General features: G+C 40.8%; 1 protein-coding gene across 3 annotated transcripts; it reads left to right on the top strand.

Annotated features, from left to right (window-relative positions):
* Nucleotides 1-1,349: 1,349 nt before the first annotated feature.
* zgc:92242 (uncharacterized) lies at nt 1,350-15,407 on the top strand. 3 transcript variants are annotated; one of them, XM_087847865.1, is made up of 6 exons: nt 1,350-1,734; nt 9,196-9,675; nt 12,200-12,317; nt 12,659-12,764; nt 12,855-13,083; nt 13,933-15,407. In XM_087847865.1, the coding sequence occupies exons 2-6, from the start codon at nt 9,495-9,497 to the stop codon at nt 14,073-14,075; spliced, it is 777 nt and encodes a 258-aa protein (XP_087703991.1). In that variant the 5' UTR covers nt 1,350-1,734; nt 9,196-9,494; the 3' UTR covers nt 14,076-15,407. The 3 variants fall into 3 exon arrangements, with proteins under 3 accessions (XP_087703991.1, XP_087703996.1, XP_006781903.1); XM_087847870.1 differs by lacking the exon at nt 1,350-1,734 and adding an exon at nt 5,394-5,412; XM_006781840.3 differs by lacking the exon at nt 1,350-1,734 and adding an exon at nt 7,183-7,336.
* The last annotated feature ends 7,575 nt before the right edge of the window (nt 15,408-22,982 follow it).

Raw genomic sequence — 22,982 nt, forward strand, 5'->3', positions numbered from 1 at the left:
TCATTATTTTTGGGCCGAGTGGCCCAAGCTGTCCACCTTTCTGACTTGAGTCCTCTTGCAACATGTGTCAAACAAGTTGTTACCAACCTTGTGGTAAAAATGGATTCTCTAGAGTTGATCCTTTTTATCCTTGTTGTGACTTAAAGTTTTACAAGCATTTGTTATTGTAGTGCACTTTAGGTCGATATTGATCAAGCCTCACTATCACATTTACAAATGGATGCTGCTGCACAGGGACATACACGTGTGAGCACATTACTCCTGGTTGTGGAGCCCAAAACAGAGGTAAAAGGAAGTAGTATTGTGGCCTTTATTTGCCCTTTGGATACACATATATTACTTGCTATTACTATGCTGTCGTGCAAAATATGGTTTTTAAATTTAAAAATGAATTTCAAATCCATTCTTCAATGCCTTACAAGACAATTCATGTTGTACTGGTTGCCGTTTACAAAAAAGAAAAAACACAAGGAGCGAGTGTTTTGCGTGAATTTATTACACTTGGGAAAAGAACTCTAGCAACGGGAACACATCAGTAACACAAAGGCCTTGCACTGCGCATTTATCTTTGTAACAGATTCAGCAGAAGAAAAAACAAAGAAGTCGCACACTTACCTCCTCATTGGACATCATTATTAAACCGCACGCCTTTGTGTCGGACTCCAGTGATTCCCTTGACTACCTCATCAGCATTCATTACCTCTGAAAAGGAAGGGGGACACCACATGTCAGCACTTGTGGTGTGTATCTGTGTAAATGTCATTGTGTGTGTGTGTGTCTGTGTCTCTCATCTGGGTCATTATATCCACAGGCATGAAAAAGCAGGTTACATAGACACACTTTCCTCCGAGAGACAGGAGTGCAAATGGAGCTGGGAAGGGTCCTCATTTTTCAGCGTCAGTCACTTCCACCTGTGACCACTTGTCCTCGTGAGCTGAAGGATGAAAGTAAAGAAAATGATATACTGTGTGTGTGTGTGTGTGTGTGTGTCAGAGAGAGCGAGATGATGTATAAATCTATCTCTAAAATGAAAATGGCAATGATTCTCAATGAGCATTCCCAGGAGAAATGAACAAAAAAAGTAAACTTCCATGTTTATTTATGGACAAAGCCGATCTGTATTTATTTGGGTTTGTGTGTGTCTGTGTGAGAAAGAGAGTGTGAGAGAAAGACAGCCAGCCAGACGAACAAGGGAAACACTGGCGGCCCTGCCAACATGATGACAGAATGTGCCATGTGTAGTAGCGACACTTAGTGTGTGTCTGTGTGCGTGCGCGCACGCGCGCGCGTGTATGAACTAGTCGAGTCTGCTGGGCAGCCAGGTCAACCGACAGACCGATCACCATGGCAACAGTGCCACACTCTGCCCCTATGTGTCAAGCTGTAAATATGGATGTCTTTGGAACCAGAGGACAACTGGACAGTGTCAGGCCCAGGTGTCGTCCGTCCAAATGCTAACCGCCTTGCTAACTCGTATGCAAGAGAATTAAAACCTTAGGAGTTTAGATACCCAACCATCCAAAACAATCGATAGTGCACAAGAGCAGTGAAGAAGAGCGCACAGGCAGGAGTCAGGGGATTCGGGACAGAAGGACAAGAGCAAGAGTGAAAGGGAAGGTTTGAGGAGTGAGACCCGCTATGATGGATGTTTGAGATGGTGGCAATGACAAAAAGACATGAGGCCGAGCTGGAGGTGACATAGCTGAAGATGCTATTTTTGGAGACAAAGACAAGGTGGAGATGGTTTGTATTTTAAACTTTATTTATACAGATAGCCCCATTGACACCTAATGTCTCATTTACAAGAGAGACCTGTTCCTCTTAGAGATGCAATATTACCTTATCTGGTCTGCAACTATGTTCTATTCATCACAAGTATGTGTCATAGGAAAGGCGTCAAGATCGTTTTAGTGTCATTCAGCTGTTTTGTTTCCTCTCACGGGTCCCGTCAGCAGTGACAAATAGATTTAGATGAATATTATTATTGCACACCAGCCTACCTTCCCAGCACCAAACAGCACACACACAGACTTAGTTTATAGCTATTATAAATCATTGTAAACAGCTGAAGAGGACATTTCTTTACCCAAACAAGAAGTGGTGGAGACCAAAAAGGAAAAAATAGAGGGATTTACATTGGTGGATGTGAGGATCAGTAGCTGTTTGCTAGCAGCACTAATAAGGTAATGATGACATATTTGCGTTTACAGTTTTCCCTTCCAAGGTAATTAATGCTGTTTTAACTGTTTAAGCTGCTTCTTCGTGTTGATTCAGCCACACCATGTAATCAGCAAAGCAGCTCTGCCTGTAATACTCGCGATTAAAATGGGGTTTCATTTTTAATCCATGTAAAGCCTGGTATTTTTTTTATATTTTTTTTTGTATTAAAATGTGGAACGTAAATCAGTATCCACAGCGTAAGCTTGCATTGCTGCATGTACATGAAAAATGCAGCCTGTGTATGTAATGATGTTACGTTTTTCAAATGAAGCATTAAAAAAGTCAACATACAGCGCTGGTGGCACGTTGTGGCAAACACTCAGCACTGAGAGCTTCATCACAGTCGCTTCTGCCAGTTAAAAGACGCTGGGGACTAAAACAATATTTCTTTGCGGTCGTTTTAGCCGCACGCGTCTCTCATGTGAACCCATGCTAATGCACAACCTCTGCGTCAGCCCATGCATTAAACATGGAGCAGCTGAGGGGGGATATGTTGCAGTACCAAATGTTTTACTATTAAAAATCACCCTGATAAAAAAAAAAACATGATGGGAAATGTAAACTGCTGGTATCACATGAGATCCCAGTTCTTGAGAGAAAAATTACATAGGAAAAGCAGAACAAGACAGATTATGCAGATGTGGTCTCAGCAGACTTGTTGGGGTTAAAGGTCAAGGAAATGCTGTTAACCGCCTAACAGGGCCAGAAAAACCTGCGAAGGATACAACCCAGTGTTAAAATAAGCTCCTTTATCATACATTGATCTTCATGTTCCTCTTTTATAGTTCAGTAAATCTATTTAGTAATTTACACCAAGTTCAATATGAGCAATTATTAACCTACACTGAAAAAAAGGCCATGTTGGATTTACTTGATTCAATAGTGGACATTTGTTGCACACAAATGTTTTGCTTTGGCAGAAACTTAAACAACTGAGTTAAATCAACACAATTTTTTCATATTCAGTAAACCTGTGCATTTTGTGTTCCTAAAACGCAATTGAAACATGTTCAGATGAAGTAAGTTGAGCTCTTGGAATATTTTAATCCTTCACAATTTTGTCATTTTATTTCAACACTATTCAATAACTTTTACCCCAGTATTACTTGGTCACTTAAATACTACATGTTGTCTTCATATTACATAATGTTCAACAAAGTCTAGATCTTGGTTACCATAAAAATTGAATGGATTTACAATGACTACCATCCTCCGGGTTGCAGGAGAGCTGGGAAATAACCCTGAAGTGACAGGGTGCACCCTGGACAGCTCACCAGTCTATCACATAGAAACAAACAACCACGTGCACTTACATTCAGGGGTAATTTAGAATCACCAGTTAACCCTAACTCTAATAACTGCATGACTTTTAACTGTAGGAGGAAACCAGAATACCCAGAGAGAAGCCACTGCAAACTAGCCAGAATGTGGATTTGAACCCAGGACCTTCTTATTGTGAAGCAACAGCACTAACCACCATGCCAACAATCTAGGAAATACAGGAACGCTATGATTTCCTGTATTTGATGCAGAATTTTTTTGTTTTTGTCCTTGACAGGTTAATCCACAATAAATAGCAATAGCATGCACGTGGTGTGTGTGTAGTTCTCTGCCTCTTATAACTCCACTGATTTTCCTGCAGTTTGAAATCTTGTGCGATCTTGTGAATTTCATGAGTTCAGCAACTAACCACTCTTACTAGATTGTATCGTGTCATCTCAACAAGAACAAATTAAGTTTTTGAATTCCATGCAAATCCTACATGATTTAATTACGTTCATAGAAACATGAAATTATTGTGTTCAAATTACAAGGTAGACTTTTTTAATGTAACAACCACCCAATTTACTTTTTTTGGTATACCAAAAAAAGTAGAGGTGGCTGCTCGACTTGACTGAGATGGATGCCTTCCTCAAACCACGATCCAAAGAGTGCGAGACTGAAATCCCGTGCAGTGTCGCGGGATTTAACATTGCTATATTATTGACTTACTTCACTTGAACATGATATGAACAATTTAATCTACCCTCTCTGCATATCATGTAGTTTCTACACTATATAGTTACACTTAACTTTAAAGCATGAGGCAATTGTGTTAAATACACGCAAGATGCTTATGTAAATCCAAGAGCTGGCCAATCCCTTTTTTTCAGTGTAGAGACAGAAGCTCTGAACAGCATGTACAACCAAGAAAAAAGAGGCACCAGCTGCAGGATGGTGAGGTCTGGTGACAGCATACACTCTAAATCAATGGGATTTATATATATGAAAGTACATTTGGGCACAAACCCACACAGACTACTTCAGCGTATATCATGCTAATGATTGCTGATCCAGTGCCCTGGTTGGTAATACAAACAGCCCTAACTCAACTGAAACTCCACTAATGTTCATCCTTTTAAACCAAGCACACAGCTTTTAGGTTAGTCTCTTTATTATCCATCAAAAAATTAGAAATATCATGATCCAGTTAAATTTTAGAATTGTCTTCTTCTTTCCGTTGTTCTCTTTAGGGGTCACACCAGCACCTCACCCTGTCTGCAGCATCCTCCTCTGTCACACCAGCTTTCTGCAGGTCGTCTTTCACTTCATCCATGAATCTTCTCTGTGGTCTTTCCTGCCTGGCAGCTTTAACATCCTTTGTCCAGTATGTCTGCTATCCCTTCTCTGCATGTGTCAAAACCATTTCATCCTTGTGTTTCTACCTTTGATTTTTATATAATTTAAATGGACACAAGGATTTATATTAAAATATCCTTTTAATTGCAATGTGCTTTTATTGTTTCTTTGTTTTTTTTTTTGGGGGGGGGGGGGGGGGTTGCATTATTTCAATATAGTGAGGTAATGCATCTCCCACATACTATATTTATGTTGTTCAAAACAGATCTATATACCTAATAAGGATAATCACACACTAAACATATATTTTGTAGTATGACTAAAAGCACACTCTCATTTATTCCCCCCCTCCGCTTGCAGTCACATGATCCTTTCATTGACTTGACTTGTTATTTTGCATTGCTCCAGCAGAGGGAGCTGCTCATGCATCAACACCACTCAGTGTGGGCGCACGTTATTACCCTCAGAGTGAATTCAAACCAATAACTGCGGGGCCTTCAGCCGCTGCCATTTGTGGCTAACGTCCGTCATTTCCAAGAGAGACCTGGCAGCAAAAGTCATGTGTTATTTAAGGTAAGAAGGTGACAGATAAAGGAAGGAGTCTAAGTTTTCCTTATTGGAAATCAGCTCCTAATACAAAATAATTCCTGTTAATCTGACTGAGAGGTGTGGTCACTGATTAGAAGAAATGACGTGAGCAAGATTTCAAGGAAAGGGAAAAAACACGAGAGAGAGGGAGAGAGAGAAACACACGGAGAGGTAGACAAACAGGTGTCTGGTATCACTTTTGGTGGAGACTCGGCAGTATTGACTGATGGTAGTTGCGGTTTCACTTTGCGCAATGGTAGCTGTTGTGGGGGTTTGGGGTCCATTCCAGCTAAACAAGCAAACCATTTCCTGCCTTATTCGTAAATAACAATATTGCGATTTTAGTGCAGATTTTTTAAATCCATTTTTCACAGTAACACGTCAGTTTTATTAAAGCCATTTTGTAACAGATGTGTTATAACAAATTTCAGCTGTTGTTCACACCAGGATTAAAATTGCATGTGTGTTGTGCCATCTCATATACACACTCGGCCTGTTTTCCACTCCACTCCTACCACTCCCGTCATCCTTGCTGAACAGATATTGCTAATTAGCCAACTTTACAACTTGATAACTCAGTTTGAATGAGTCAGACCTTCCAAATAAGTGGCTTGAAAGTTTCCTTTAAATAAACCTTAACGTGGCAGTAACTGTGGTGAAACTAATGTAAAATACACCAAACAAGCATTTAAGTGAATGTGCAGAAACTTGGGTAAAATTTGTATTAAAGGTTCATCAAATAAATGATAAACCATGTTAAATAAGTTGTGTTAAATAAACGATGAAGAAATAAACATTGATTTTGGAATAAATCTATGACAATATTATAACATTTTACGTAAAAAATAGTCATAAAAATGTAAATGTATTACTGACCCATTTAATAAAGGCCTGTTCTTAACGTACTTTACAGCAGTGTACGTAATCATCTCTCAAATCAAGGACCTTGTAAACAAAATCACAGGAGCAGCAATTCCCCTTTTTTTTTTTATCTCAGAAGCCTCATTGTGAGTCACATAACCCTGAAAATCACGCAACAGCCTCATCATTGATGCATCACTTATACACTGGAAGTTGTAAATAGCTTTGTTTGCTAATAGGAATGTGAATGACATTTGTGCTATAAAGCTGATCTTATGCCTCTGGGCAGAGTGAGAGCAAACACAATGACTACCTGTATAATAATGGTGTCAACAACCTGTTGACGGAAAACCCCTGCGGAAAAAAAAACCCAGTTTCCTTTCTGTGCATGCGGTGTTGTGATTAATTGTTTCGTACAAAGCCAACAGGACTTCCTTAAGGAAGAAGAGGGAGGAAAGTGGGGAGGTAAATGCAGCTATGCAGGCACTCTCAGCTAGATGAGATTTAAACAGTACATGTAGGAAAGACAAAAAAAAAAGAAAAGAATCAGAGAGAATTGCCCTCTTTTCCCTTGATGGGTAAAATTCAGAGCCTGTCAAGGGAAATTAAACTCCTCATGTCCTTGAACACAACTAAATCTCATCAGCGGAGCAGATTAGAAATTTCAGGCTATGAAGTCATTAACAGCAGCAGGTACACTGCATGTGTAAATCTGCTTACTTTAATACTGTGACCCAGCCGCTGTTAGTTTACCTCTTTGTGTTATTGTAGTAATCTAAACAGGAGATAAGAGGTAGTGGAAAGAGGAGGAGGGGAAGGGAGGGGAGGGGAGAAAAAAAGACGAATGCACTGATGTCAGTCCGTCCCACTTCTATTCAAGTACAAATGCCTGCATACCAGCACTGCTGACGACTGATCTGATCCCACACACACACACAAAGGCGCTCTGTGACGGCCTGTCGCGTCACACGCTCATCATAGCTCTCACTCACACAGGCACTGAAAGTCAGACCGGAGCTGGGAGATGCTACGAGTTGGCAGCTGCTGAGTAAGTCCACTTTCCCTCCTCTGCACTCCTCTTTCATTCTCTGCCTGCTTTTCTTGCTTGATTGCCATTCTCCGGCCCGTCTAAGTTCATTTATCTCTCACACTCTGCCCCGCCGCTGTGAAATGGCCAGTGTTTTCTAACACTGAGAGACCTTTCAAACTTTTCTCTCAGTATGCCGTGCACATGCCTTTCTGCTTTTCTTTCTTTCTTCTCGGTGTATGTGTAGCGGCAGAGAGGCAAACCCCTGGCTTATTTGCATGCTGGCGCAGAGCCAGAGCCCAATGCTTTACCTTTACAGAAGAATAACAGAGCCGCGAGTGTGCTAATTTTGTCCCTTTCTGTGATATTATTTCTCTAAAGAGTCTGCACGGGCTGTTATTGTCTTTGAGAAATCTGGACGCACTCACGTCTCAGTCTGAATGCTTCTCTTGTCCCAAATTCACACAGTTGATTGTGGGAGCTGTGGTGCAGGTGTAACGCTGTTCATGAATAGAGAGCTGAAGCAATTTGCCACAGAGCTGAATGTTTGCTATGAAGTCTTCGAGTCAGGTTGGGTTTATTTGAATTGCTCCCGATCACAATCTGAAAGGGCTTTAGCAGCCCCCATTCAATGTACAGAGGATAGGCATTCACATAGGCAAGAACATGGATCACAAAGACATCACAGCAAGGGAAAAAAACTACTGACAGATATTGAACGAAGGGACACTGGTTCTACAACTGACACCAATCCTGTTGTCAGTATCCTGGTTTCACTGCTTCATTTAAGCTGAATTATTCAGCTCTTGTCCAGGATTTAGCAGAAGTGGGCAGATCAATCCAAATATCGATAGTAATGATGCTAACTCTGGTATTGGAAATGAATCAATACTTGCCTGATAGGATCGATACTTTGTTTCTGTCCTCTAAGTACAGTATGAAGCTCACTGAACTAATTATTGTGGACGGTATAAATCACAGTGATTTAGGGTCATTAAAATGTGTTCAGAATTTGCAAACCGTCCATGATTCATCTCATAAATCATGACACACTGGACACACTGCTATAGCCTACATGAGCCGCTTTTGCAGGTTTTTTAGCATCAGTATGCGTGCTGATATCTGCACCTCTTGCCCTGTATCGGATCAGTACTAAAATTTGCAGTACTGAGCACCACTAGGATTTAGAATCACTAAATGGGCCCCCCTGTGAAGCACATGTGGCCACACCTAACCTCAAAGGAAACTTTTATCGGTGACCATAACACTCGATCGCTCTCAAGCGCTCATTGGTCAGCTTTTATCAGCCACACAAATCCTATTGGCTCTCACTCAGCAAAACATTAGCCCACATATTTTAAAAACTGCACAAGGTTGTTTTCTGGGATTTAGACTCTCAGGGCTTCCTGATTAATTTATAACTAACTGTGTTGACATGCATGTTGATAAGGTTCTGAAAAAACGAGACTGTGTGTGTGTGTGTGTTAGTGTGTGTGTGTGTGTGTGTGTGTGTGTGTGTGTGTGTGTGTGTGTGTGTAATATTCAACTCTTTATCCCTGGGTCTGTTACTCACAGATAGCATAGAGTCATTAGCACCCCACCCTGTCTATGTCTGTGTGTGTGAGTGTGTTGACATACTGAACCTGCCCCTATTTGCCCATCAGTGTTTGGAAGCACAGCAGCATTCTCACTGCAACACTCACACACACACACACACACACACACACACACACACACACACACACACACATACATTACACTTGGCATTGTTACTCATTTGCTTAGGGCCTATTGTTTTCTGCCAGCCAGAGCTGCATTGAGTGAAAGGGAACAAAACAATAAAGTAGGTTTAATCTCTCTCTCTCACTCTCTCTTTAAAGCACACAACAGAAGCATTTACTGCCCAGTTGATCCGGACACTCTACCCTGCACCTCCGCCTCCAGAAAGAGCCTGCACACTCCTGCTGCAGTCCAGAGAAACAGCACTTGACAAACAACACCGAACTGACCTCCAACTGCCAGGACTGTACCTGATCCCATATCCTTCAAAGAAAAGGGCAACCTGACTCTGAGCACAGCGGGAAAAGAAGCAATCACACCCCACTGCTGAAACACGACCCAGTGGACCAAGAGACAGAGGGGCTGACAGTCGTGTGTGGTGCCCGGGAAAAGAGGCAGGATGCTGGCTCAAATCCTTCAAGATATGTGGGTGGAACCTGAGGTTCTAGAGGCCCTCAGTGAGGAGCAGAAGAGGATCCTCTTCCTCAAGATGAGAGAGGAGCAGGTACGCCGCTGGAAAGAGCGTGAGGAGAAGGAGGAGAGGGAAAGAGGACACAACAGGAACACCAAGTCAAAGAAAGGTACAGCACTGGTTATTCTGTAGTGGGTAAACTTGTTCAGCTTACCATACAGGTCACACTTGTATAAATTCCAATAAGGGAACAGCCTTAAACACTCATGAAACAACATTGTTTGGAAGAGGAAGGACCGAGGTTTCTGGTAAACCTGGCTCCCATTTTTACATAACATCATTAGACATGAGGTTAATACCGTCAGGTCTGACATCACCAGATTTCTTTACAGGAACAGCAGGTGTCACAACTCTTTCCACAGGTTAAGTAGGCGGAAATTGTTTAGGTAAATGAGAGAGAAAAGCTGCTGGTTCACTAAAGACTAAAGCTACCTGTAAAAAGGTGTAATTGATGGAAAAATAAAAACCCAGAAAATGAAACGTTGTGGAAACATTATGGTTTATTTATAAGGCTAACTGAAATATGTTAGGATACAGGACCTGTATTATTTCTAGTCTTGTTTACATTTGTCAGTACAGCGAGCATTCAAGGCTTTGTTTGCTATGCAAGTCAGCTATTTTCTTAAAGTAAAGGTTGTGATCTTTATTTTGGTTAGCCTATTTATTATACATTGTATAACTTCTTGCTAATATAACTTCTTTTGTATGCCACAGAATACAAAAGCAAAAATTAAAATTAATAAAACAAAACTAAAATGAAACATTTTTAACGAATAAAAGCTAAGCTCAAAGCTAGCTTAAAGCAAAAACTGAATTGAAAACAAAATAAAAACTAGCTAGCTCTCAGCTGGCTGACAGGCCTGAATCTTGAAATTTATTTTACAATAAATTTATATGGATACATTTATTGTAAATGTGAATATTATATAGATAGTAATAGTAAGACTAGAAATAGGTGAAAGAGCTAGCTTAGCTTTTCCTCTCTTTTTTGTAACTGTCCTTAACAATGTTTATCTTGCTAATTTAAGATGCACAAATATAAAGTGCAAATAAAGAAATACAATTAAAAAAATACATAAGTTGCCGTTAGAAAATGGGGCACCAGAGTTCATTTACACCTAATTAATGTGTACTTGAAAACTTCTAAATTTTCAGTACACGTGAGCAGTGAAGCACGAGTTTTGTACAAAACCTTCTCTGGTTACCAATTTGACTAATGTGTTCAGATTACGCCCAAAGAAATCCAGTTTGACCATCCCTGTTGTTCTCTCTTACTCATTTCATCCAGCCTTCCTCTAATTAAGGTGTTATTCTAACTCACTGAGACCCTGCCGCCTCAGCCGGTTCACCTGGACAATGGATGTGTGTGTGTGAGCATGTGTGGGTTTGATGGACAGATCTCTCACAGCCAGCTGAATCATTCTGTTGGCTGAATAAGATCGAGGAGGTCCTGTGGTTCTGGGGCGTCACCATGCTTTAAAGCACATATTAAGTTCCCATCTTTGTCCACCCAATCTCTGCCATGTCACCTGAGAGGTGACGGAGTGTGTGCCGTTTGCACATAGCACTCCATACAATCCAGTCTGCAATCTTTCTGTCTTTGTTCACTGTTCTGTGGATGGGAAAAAACAAGCCTTTACACGTGGTGTGCAAACAGGTCTTTAAATACAAATGCATGATTAAACCTGCACCTGTGTGTGAAGATTTCTATTATGTGCTGCATTTCTGGTTAATTTGCGGGTGTGGTGGTAATAAAGACAGGCACCGCAGGTCTGTAAAGTCATGGCAGGTGATCGACACTCAGCGAGGTGACTATAAATGTGAATACTGAAGGTGTGTTTTTGTTTTTTTTCTGACATCACAGGTACCATTATGTGCTATGTCACTGCGTAGCACACAAGCCAATTGTCTAAAAATAAGTAGCTGCCATTATTAGCTGGAAACCTGTAAATGTTCACTGGTCCCGCTGGGGGAATTTCAACACCGACAATTTGAATTTTAAAGCCACGCCCAATCTGTGACATCACGGCAGGTGTTTGGTCTTTATCAGGTACTCTACTGTCATGGAAACACAATCAGCAGCCATCAGGATGGGGGTTTATTTTTCAATATAACGTCATAATGAGGCAATGGCTGAAAACAACCAGTTTCCAAGATGTGAACGCAACATTATAAAATTTATTGATTCATAACTGTGAGTGAATTCATGATTATTGTAACATTAGACCCTTAAATAAAGGTTTTAGCATTACAACATGTAAGGTATCTTAAAGTGAAACTTAAAGGGGACATTTAAGTAAACTCTTACTGAAGGTGAGAAGGTAGTTTTGCTGTAGGAGACACTTAAATAATTCCAGGGGGAAAACGGACACAGAAAACACAAACTGGGTTAAAAATGTACTAAGGACAAATCAGCAACAAAGTGTTAGAGGGCAAGTCTGTTCCAGGAGTGAGGCTTCCCAACACCAACACTTATAGGACAGCACCACCTTCTGGCTGATAGCCACAATAACAGTTTGTTAGACGACTTCATTCTAAATGCTGCTGAGCATTTCTCTCCGAGTGTAATAAGGATATATTTTATGTTGTATGCTTCATATACACTTTGTTTTCCTCTTTTATTTTCTCTCCAGCTTCCAGTAAACACGTGAGGTGGCTCCTCGGGCGGGATGGTGACGTGAGCGTCAGTATAATTGGTGAGGTGGACGAACTGAGATCCTCCAGACTCCTCCAGAACCTCATGAACAACAGGTAGAAACACATAGTGTGTTTTTTCCCAAAAAATATCTTTGACAAGTAAAATCAAAGAAATCCAAAGGATGATAAGCTCTTATCTTATCACAGTAAAGAACAATAACCTATTTTAAATAGATCTGAATTAATGTTGCTCTGCATCATGTTTTTAACTTAGCACATAACATATAGATTCTCAATTATGTTTGTTTAGATCAACAGTGAACTAAAAACTTTCAGTCAGCCGGACAGTTCCTTGCACCAACTTGATTATAGAAATTATTAGTGACATGGCTGACTGGTGGATTCATTTAAAGGCTGTTATCGGAGGGACTAAAACGGATGTCTTTGTCTTTCAGATTCCAGTCTGATAACATGAATGCCATCCAGAGAGTGGACTTGCTTCCAGGAAGCGAGGACCAGCAGCTTAACCTTAAAGAAGACATCCAGCTACCCGTCACACATGCAAGTTCCATGTTTGAAATGTTTGAAAGTGCGACGACCTGCGCGTGTGTTAGAGTTTATAACATCAAGTCGTTTCGGTCTTACGCACAGGATGACACGGCTTCACCGAATGACCAGTCATCCGAGGAAGACATGGACTCGTGCAGCGCTGATGACGACCCGAAGGACATGGCCGAGGACAGCGACAGCGAATCAGGCAGCGGCTCGGACAACCTCAGCGACTGGACTCCGCTCTACAAGCCCCATTTTAGTAGTCATGGCAACCAGCCGCTCAGAGCCCCGCTGGCAGACACGGAGAAGACCGGCCCCCAGGACAGAGGTGAGAAGGGAGGAGAGGATAGAGGAGGGATCTATGTATGCTAGTGTTAAAAGTGTACGATAATCACCAACTCAAACTGCTTATAAGTTCAGGTTAATCGATATAAAGTGGGTCTGAATACAAAATTGTAGCTATTTATTAGAACAGCCCATAGAAACAATAAACTCAAAGAATCAATCAGCACAGATGGCTCATGGTCAAAAGTGTACAAAAGTACAGGAGCAGTACAGACGCGCACTATTTTACTGTGAGCTATGAAAAACTGAACTATCAGGGATTATTATGCAGGCCTGTTCAGTGTTACAGTACATATTGATTACTGCATGACTCACATTTATTAAGCTGATTATTGTTTTAAAGGAACAGTTCATGTGAACATAACACTTCTGTGCTGAATAGCTTGTGTGTGGGTTGCCAGGTTTTGTTGATGTGTAGCAATCACATGTCCAAAACCTTTTTATTATCATACATCGTCACGACCATCAGGCCCAGACAGTGCTTGCCTGTGAGCAGCTTCATGTCGGAACTATTTTCTTTCTACTGTCTACATCCACCATCAGCTAGCAACATTATGGGCACCATTAATATTTTCAACCTGTGATGCTGCGTGAACCTCTCCTCACAGCGGGCTGTAGTTCAGTGGAAAGGAATGATATCTGTCACGATATCTGGCACGTGCCAGTTTGATCTACTGTAGTTAAGAGAATGACAAATATCTCTAAAACTAGCAACTCACAGCATAACATGTCTGTTTGATATTTACGTATTAGCTCATCCTTGGGAAAGAGGTGCCACCTCAGCTGTATCCCAGAACATGTCATTGATTGCATCCTGTGCTTCTTTTCTTAGAAACTGCGTGCTACAAAGAGAAGCCAGAGGGCAGAGGTCACGTGGAGCAGCTCAGGAAGAAATTCACAGATAATCATCACAACACATCAACTGCCTCCAAGAAACCACCCATACCAGCCAAACCTGCTCATCTGCAGAAGTGAAGCGCACCACCGACCCATTAAGACTCCACGTGTATCTCTGCTACACATGACCCCGAAGAGCCTACTCTATTGAGTGTAATGAGCCCTCTGCAGAAATAAGCACTCTGTTGTACAGCAGCAGCTCAGGCTGAGGCTGCACGTACTGAAAGAAAAGGATTCTGACTTGAACCCGAGCAGTGAACAAAAATCCACTTTATTAGACCTTATTTCAAGGTCCGAGCTACAGAAAGAGAAACATCTGGGGGTGAAGTGAGAGAAAGACTTGAAAGCTTTTGGACTGAAGTCAACCTGAATGATAAAACTAAGCAGCTTTGATGTTGAGTTGAAATTCGAGCACAGATACGCTCACACGGCGTCTGTGATTGACAGGTCGACACAGAGCATCGTGTCCAGAGAGACGCACGCGAACAGAGACTATTGACTGCAGGTCAAGAACACTGTGGTTTTTTTACATGTCATAAGCGGGAAAAACTGATAAATCATCCGCATTTTTTTCTTTACCGATCCAAAGGTGGGAGCTATGTTAAATGTAGTCCATGTACCGTATTACTATAATGTTTTTAACTGTGTTGATTGCTTGTTGGCAAAATTCTCCTTCAGCGTTTTAGCTGGCGTAAGAGTTTTGGGTTTAAAAGAAAACAACCAAATTCATGTAAAATTATTAACAGGGTCAGTATACTCAGTGTACTTTCTACTGTCCCTGACATTCACTGACAGACACGGACCTGCTCAGGAGGCCTTTCAGGTTTGGTGTCTTGCTCAAGAACAATTTATCCAGATGTATATGATAATATTTGGAATATGTGGCAGCCTACAGTGCCTTTTTTTCTGTCAGAGCAAATGTTACCAATGGAGTAATGGCCACTCCAGCACACTCGACTTGAAAAGAAACTGTACCTATCAGATTCAAAGGGACTAAACTGTGGCTCTTTTTGACAGAGCTGCGAGCTCTAGCATGCAGCATAAGGTCTCTGAGCTGATCTACCAATCCTGTGTCAGGAGTATAATGAAAGTGAATGATATTTGATAGAAACACTTGGCTTCATTACATGGTGAATTCTGTCTTTTCTATTTTTTTTCTCTGAAGTTGACCATAAGACTTTTAGTAAACGTAGGTCCTTTAAGTCAGCGGTCCCAAACACCTAGGCCACATGGCTCCAGTCTGTGGCTCGCTTGGTTCTGGGCCGTGAGATATGAGACTCGGGTGTGAAACTCATGGTTTTCAGGCTTTCTATCGGTTTTTATTGTTATTTTTTTATCGGTTTTATCGTTAACTCGGTTTCCCTGGGTCTTTTCCCATGTGTTATGAATAAATCTTCTTTTTTTGTCCAATACTGGTTTTATGTTGTTGTATTTATCCACAACACCTTAAAGGCCGGTCCATGAAAATATTGCCGGACATAAACCAGTCCGCGGTGCAAAAAAGGTTGAGGACTGCTGCTTTAAGTATCTCTATTCCCCACAGAATGCTAACGAGTAACGTTCCTTCAACTTTTACTGTGCAATAATTTATCAGGCTGCCTCTAAAAGTACACAACAATGTACAGTTTAGTAGACCAAAATAAAATAATATCTCATAATTATAATAAAATAACCCATTTATACGCTAATTGCGCAGCACACAGAAAGGACATTACATAGACATAAATATTCCACAAAACAATATATTAGTGATGATACAATGACCAAAGTAGTTGAAAGTTAACTTCAATAACACTTAAATTTAAGCATTTAAATTTCTCTTTGCCAGGTATACTATACTTTTTCATTGTGTATCTGTAGTTGGCTAATCTGAAACGACGTCAGGTTCTGTTAGAAATGCACATATGCTCTCAGGAATTGACCCGTAGCATGTTACAGATAAACATAATACTGGAATTCAGTCAAAAACATGCTGAACAATAGTGCATACGTTGAATAATAATGTACAATAAGGGATTTCAGTTACAGCATTATGATGAGGAAAGCTAATATCTAAACATTAGCGTCATTGACATAAGCAAGTTAGCATGCTAATGTTAGCATCCAGCTCAGAGCACTGCTCCTCACAGACTTTAGTAGGGCAAAAGAAATTTGATGAATTTAGCCAAAAACTAAAAGTTGTGATATTTTATTTACCTTTTATTTGATCATTGGCAAAAAATAACAATAAAAATAGCAAAAAACAACCCACTAAACAAACATTAGCTTGTTTTTTTTTTGAGGGAGCGTTTAGCCACATTTGACATCTGTTGACCTGACCAACTTTTTGTGGTTAAAATAAAACAAATCCATGTCTTCATGACTTCAACATGGCCACATGCTCAGGATTGCCGACAGCTGTGGAAGCCACATAAGTGCACTTTTTTTTTTTTTTTTTTACTCGTATTGGATATTTGGACCCAAAGATGTTAACATTTCTATACTTAGCATCAGATGAGGTCAGTCAAGAGGGCATGATCAGGTGATGGACTTGGCAGGGGGGAATCCACATTTTAGCACTAAAACACTGCTATGTTTAAACTCACAGAACTGCACGGTCATCAAATTAGAGGGACTGTGTGTAAAAATAACTTATGTTTCTATGTTGGTCAAGCAAATTGGATGTGAACACCCTCCACTGCTTTGACTCAGCACTTTAACCTCATGGCCATTGCTTCATTTCTTTTCCACTGCGCTGGAGTACATATCTAAAACAGTGAAAAGCATCTCCCTGGACAAATATTTATAGGCTCTACTGCAGCTTTACGGGACATTAGGAGGAAGAAGCCAGAGAAAAGAACAAAATCACACCCGTGGCAGAGACAGCAGTACTTTATTTTTAAGGTTTGCGCTGTTTGAGCTGTAGTTACTACCTAACCATTTAGTCACATGTTCCTTTTACTTGGTCACTAATTAATTCCTAAAAGTCTTCACCTGCTGACACTTTGTTTTTTACCTTCTGTTTGCATTTGTACTGTATATGTCCTACATGGGTTTGTGCCTGTTGTGTAAAAGAACAAACTAAAAGAGTTTTCTTGCTTCTAACAAAGTTGTTTTCTGTTCACAGTGTTGGTGTGTGTGTTTGTGTGTGTAGGGATAGGTGGGACAGCTGCAGATGACACAGAGAAGCTGTAGATAGTGGTCACTTACACAATGATTATCTATTCATTGGGCTCTATCAGAAAACAGCCCATCAGAGATCAAACGGAGAGAACAGAAAGCTGATTAGCATGTGGTTCAGACTGAGACGGAGGGCGAGACGCTAGGGGAGACAGAGAAAATGAGAGTCTGGTCACGGGAAGCACAACGTCACAGTCAACTCAGTAAACCTTCTCGCATTCCTTCACCACTTCCACACCCTCACCCTCTGTGTGTGTGTGTGTGTGTGTGTGTGTGTGTGTGTGTCTGTGTGTGTGTGTGTGTGTGTGTGTGTGTGTGTGTGTGTGTGTCTGAGTGAAGAGCGTGTGAGCGTCTGTCCGGCCATATATCTTGAACCATGTGACTCTACACGAGCAGTCATGCACACAGCGTGAAAAGCGCCGCTATATATAGTAGGACAGTGTTGGGTGTCCCAGTAAAGCATTGTGGGAGCCTGTTCACCTTTGTTCCTTGAGAAAGCTCTTCTTGTAATGTTTGTATACACTGGTGTGCTGCGTATAGAGAGTGCTGCTGCTCCTAATTATTTTCTATCCACCTCAAAAGGTGAAATTAGGACACATGCAGCGTGTCATGTGTCGACCGTGTGACAGTAAACAACATATATTATCTGGCTGTCTTTTGGACAAGCTATCTCCTAATCGTTTCTGTGAATCAGGTCATTGTGGGGAAAGGCAATAAAAAAGATTCTGTGACAGACAACACCCTAGGCTTTTCCACAAGAATGCAATGGTAGTCTCATTTATAGCCTGAAGATAATTGTTACTTTACGTGTAACAATTCTGGTTATTTGACTAGTTCTAAGTTTCATGAATTAAGGCTTTTTATTCAGTTTGCTAACTTTGAAGAATTCGCACTGCAAAATAACAGTAAAACTAAGTAAGCTAAGCTACACAGCGTAAAAAACTTTTCATTTAACCATGATCAGCTCGACTCTCACCTTAAAAACATTATCTATTGTAAGCCCTAACTTATAGCCACGTCTTTTAGACATGATGTGTTTGTAACGAGGCTTCTCTGGTAAAAAGCAAGTCTCTCATGTAACCCTATCTTGTTATTGGTCCTGCATCATCATTGTCATGTTGGTCCAGGATCAACAATGCTGTCCGTTAATGCTAACTGACCAATTGGATTGCTGTGATGTCATTGCTTGGGAATGTGGAGCGAAAAAAACTTTTGTTTGTATAAATCTTTCTTTTATTCTTTATTAATTTATGCAACATAATAAATGTTTTAGCAATTTAGATTTGCTGTTAGCCTAATTTAGATTACTCATGCTAGTTTGATTGTGATAGTTTTTTATAGCATTTGCTAACTTCTTGGCTAATGCTAAGTGAATACTCTGACAACATGATTGGTCATTTGCAATGTTGATCCTGCACCAACACTGTTATGATGATGTAGCAGGAACTCTAACGTGTGGATATCAGATTGTGCTTCTCATGTAATTATTTGAAACTATACAAATGTTGAAAACTACATCCATTAAATTTGTTATTTGTGTATCCAACTTAGGATATGTGGGTGGGGCTGGAATTTAAAGCTGCCACTGGGCAAAAGGTAGGATACACCTGAAATGTGTAAGATTAAACATTTTTAAATCCAATAAATATTTTTTGTTTTTTTTCCAGTTTCCAACAACAACTGCCGCCGTTGTTGGAAACTGGAATTGCCTAGTTTTAATATTACTCTTATTACTGTTTCTGGGTCACAAAATAAACTTTTAGGGTGTTTTCAGGCAAGAATGTAGCTGTGTTAACTTCAAATATCTGCTCGGTTTATCAAGACATCACATATTTGCAAAAGTGCTCTGACGTTTTCGGAGACGTACGTCTCGCTAGAGCCGGCGAGAACAGCAAACTCCCAGCACATCGTTTTCAAACCCCCCACAGTCTTTCACTACTCAGATTAAACATAATATATAAATCACTTAGATAACTTAAAAATGTTATTGTTTGACTTTTTATTGTTTTAATTGTTTGTGAGTAAATCAATTTGGCTGAGATTACAGCTGAATAAGTATCAAACGCCACGTAGACCGCGAAGGCTGGGTCCTCGGGAGGATGCAGCCTATGAATTTGGACACAGCTTGTACTCTAACTAGAGGACTTACAAAAATGGAAGTCAACGGGAAACACCTTTTTGACTCTGTAAACACTTTGTAAACCTTGGTCATACCGTGTTTCAAAATAGATGATTAACCGACACATTGCTGGCCAATGATCAAGTGGGTTCACAGTTAGACCCATACCCATTTGTCACATTTGGATCTTTTACACCAAAATGGCAACGGCAGAAACATTCGGTCTCAAGGCTTTAAAACAGTTCTTCAGAACCCAGAGGGTGACAGCACGGTCACTACGTCTCTTCTTTATACTTTCTATGGGTCCAACACTTTGATCCAGACTAAAACAACTGTTGGATAGGTTATACTGATGTGATCCTCTTGAGTCCCCTGAGTTTTTTGTTTAGTTTTAAAGGCTACGTCTGCATGTACACGATTATTTACGTAAATAACAATTTATTTGGGTCTTTCGTACACATGTAAGCGGCGTTTGGATCACTGAAAACTGAGTTTCTGAAAGACTCCTGGCAGGGTGAATATTTTAAAACATGTAAATGCATTAAACTTCATTACTGCATTTACATATGGACAAGGAAAACGTAAATTTTAAAGCCGAAGGTATGTGGTTTGATTTCCTTTTTTGACACTAGACTGCTCTGTTATTGTTTCTGTGCTTTTGATTGAGCAGCATGTCTTTGCGAGGTTACATTGCCACCTGCTTTGGCTGTTCTTGACAGCACTTGAGTTTGTTTTTAGCATTTTGATCTGGACAGAGATATTTTTCAAAACACCCTTGGAAAAATCCCCATTTTAAAAAATACCTGATTACATTTGGAGGTAGCCACAGCATCTTCATGCTGTGAAGTTTCACTGGGTGCTAGCAAGACAGTATCCGCTCCCTAAGTCTAATGTTATCATCCGTTTCTGCGTCAGAACTCTTCCTCAGTTAAAATCAATCAAACACTGAGAAACGGTCCAAATAAATCTCCAATAAAATGATCATCATGACTGTTTCTCTCAGATGTTAAAGTTTAACATCCAGGCCTCCATGAAAGATGTTTAACAAAGCTAGAGGAAAGCAGGACGTTAGCTCGCTAGTTTTCATTTGAAGGTGGTATAACTGAAGGATCGGGACCGAAGGACCAAGATGTACTTTTCTGCTATTGCTTTGCACAAAAAGACGGAAAACTAAAGCCCAGCTATGTTCGTAGAGTTAGTGAAGCTGGGCTAACTGGCTAACTGCTATATATTGGTGTGGTGATGGTCAGCATAATATAAACACATTAGACACTCCATCTTCACTAGGATGAGGGTTAACTTTTTTACCCAGAATAGAAGTTAATGTGAGAGTCCCCAATGGCCAGAGACAAATGCAATCATATGGCAAGAAGATAACACCAAAAACGAACCAAACTTCAGGCAAGAGAACATTTGAGATGATTCATCCACAACACAAGGTTAGTCATTAATATCCTGCTTCGGGGTTTGGGTGACTTGCTATGAAAAATTCCTGACCCCAGGCTTTATGCCCCTACTGGCGTATTACTCAGCTTGAGAGTGATTCTTTTCTGAAGTGTTTAGATGTTTGGTGCTTGCAAACTGTAAATCTATGGGTTAGAGTTGTTTCATAATGTTTTTAAAAACTGAGCTTAAAGACATACTGCAATGGAATACTACTAAAAAAAAGCCTGAGAGGCTGATGGTGACCAATGATTATTTTTAGGGACTTCGCTATATAGAATAGACATGTTAAACACGTTTAAACACATTAAAACAACAATCAATCCTCCATGTTTGGCCCAGAGTTGTAGCATTGGTAGAGTAAAAAGTAGACTTTATTATTGTTATTTTTTTTAAAGAATGGATTGAAATAGTTGTTATGTTCCATATGCGTCAATAGTAAAATAGAGTATAAAGTATTCAAAACTAATAAAACTAAGATATTTAAACAATTTCACTTAGGTGCAAATGGAAGAACACAACAAACTTATAGACTAGCAACTTGTCAATCACACTGTAAACCAAACTTTATCATCCTTTTTGACTCTAATGGGGACCATAACTAATAAAACGAGCACTGTGTTGTTTCAGGAACAACTTAAAACTAGCCACTGAAACCATAAAACTATCAGGAAGAGTTACAACAAGACGTGTTTATAATTAAAGGCAGCACCCCCTGCTGGAAATGAGAAAGACTGCCGTGTTAACGCTGACTTTACTTTTCAGATCTGAAAATGACATCCATCTTCTATATACAGTCTATTAGTTGGCCATTAGTTGTTTGTAATAACTTATTTATTAATAATTAACTACAATTTGCAGGGCTTGTCACAAAAACGTATCACTGACATTGCAGCTGTGGTCGAGATTGGTAGCTGTCAGAGTTGTGCAAATTTAAAGGTGCAAAGGGAGTTCCAGCCCAATAATCTTTGGTAATAATCAATTCCACATCGTGGGGTGGTCCACGTCATGATGAAATATCTCTGCAGACAGGGAGACTTTATCCCTGGGCTTTGCCTAGCTTCCTGGAAATCAGCAGCAAGCTAAACATTAGCAGAATTTTGTGCACACGTTACCTCCGAGCATAGAAATGTGAGAAGGATTTGAAAGTTATTTTTATTTGTTCTGGATTTTATGACTGTATTTTGATTTGACAGGATAAGAATCCATTTCAGATATTTTTGAAGTCACATGTATCATTTAGTGATTTCTCTGCTTGTTTTTCACTGGTAGAAACAAGACCATCCTGTGGCTGTTTTTAGAACCTGGCGTACTCTGAATCCACCTTTAACAGCTTTAAGGGTCAAAGGTCAAGAAAGCCCTTTGACCTCGGTGTCACCAAAATATAACCTGGGGGGAAGATGAGACAGGGCTTTTTGAGGATGTAAGAAGCCATTGTGTTGCTGTTTGGGAGATGCATGTTTTCCATGTGTACAAAGGGGGAATGCAAATGGATAACAGAGGCATAATGACGAGTGATCTCAGAAAGATGATGTTTTCTGCAAAGCTGTTACACATTTCCTAACACTGGGGAAACGGCCAATGGTCGAAGGGGAAAAAAAAGATCTTCACAATGAGACACAGTGTCTCAGAGCAAATGCAGTGGCCAAAATTTCAGAGGACTTGCTCATGAGCGAGGGTCCGCCCAGCTCCAGCGCAGGTTGCCTCGGGCTGGCAGGTTGCTCCACTGCAGTGTGTGTGTGTGTGTGTGTGTGTGTGAGGAGTTTTTCCTCCAGAGTGGGCAGGGCCGCTGGTGCTAACATATGTAGGCTCCACAGGGGTCTGTGACGGCACACACCGTCTATCTGGACAATGCATCCATCATTAACCTCTCCGCATCTCTGTCTCGCTGCATTTCAATCGGCCTCCATCACCGCTCTCGCTGGATCTCACACTCATCTTTCCCACTCTCTTTGTTTGGCCCCACGTTATCTTCATCCCCTGCTGTCCATCTCCCTCATCCTCCTCCCTGCATATCCCTCGCTTTCTCTTTTCTCTCCCCCTGTGGCCTGCTTTTCATCTCTCCCTCTTACCCCTCCTCTTCCTCCCCCTTCCCTCTCTCTCTCTCTCTGCCCTTCACCATGCCCCCCCACCCCCCCACCCGACACACACCTCCTCCTCTCCCCTTCACCCTCTCCCTGTATCCGCTTTCCACTCCCTCCTCCTTCTCCTCCTCTTCCTCCACCTCCCCCAACTCTCTCTCACAGCCCTCCTCCGCCTCTCCT

The sequence above is a fragment of the Neolamprologus brichardi genome, chromosome 2, assembly GCF_056152115.1.
Source record: "Neolamprologus brichardi isolate AB-2024 chromosome 2, ASM5615211v1, whole genome shotgun sequence".
In the NCBI taxonomy this organism is placed as follows: domain Eukaryota; kingdom Metazoa; phylum Chordata; class Actinopteri; order Cichliformes; family Cichlidae; genus Neolamprologus; species Neolamprologus brichardi.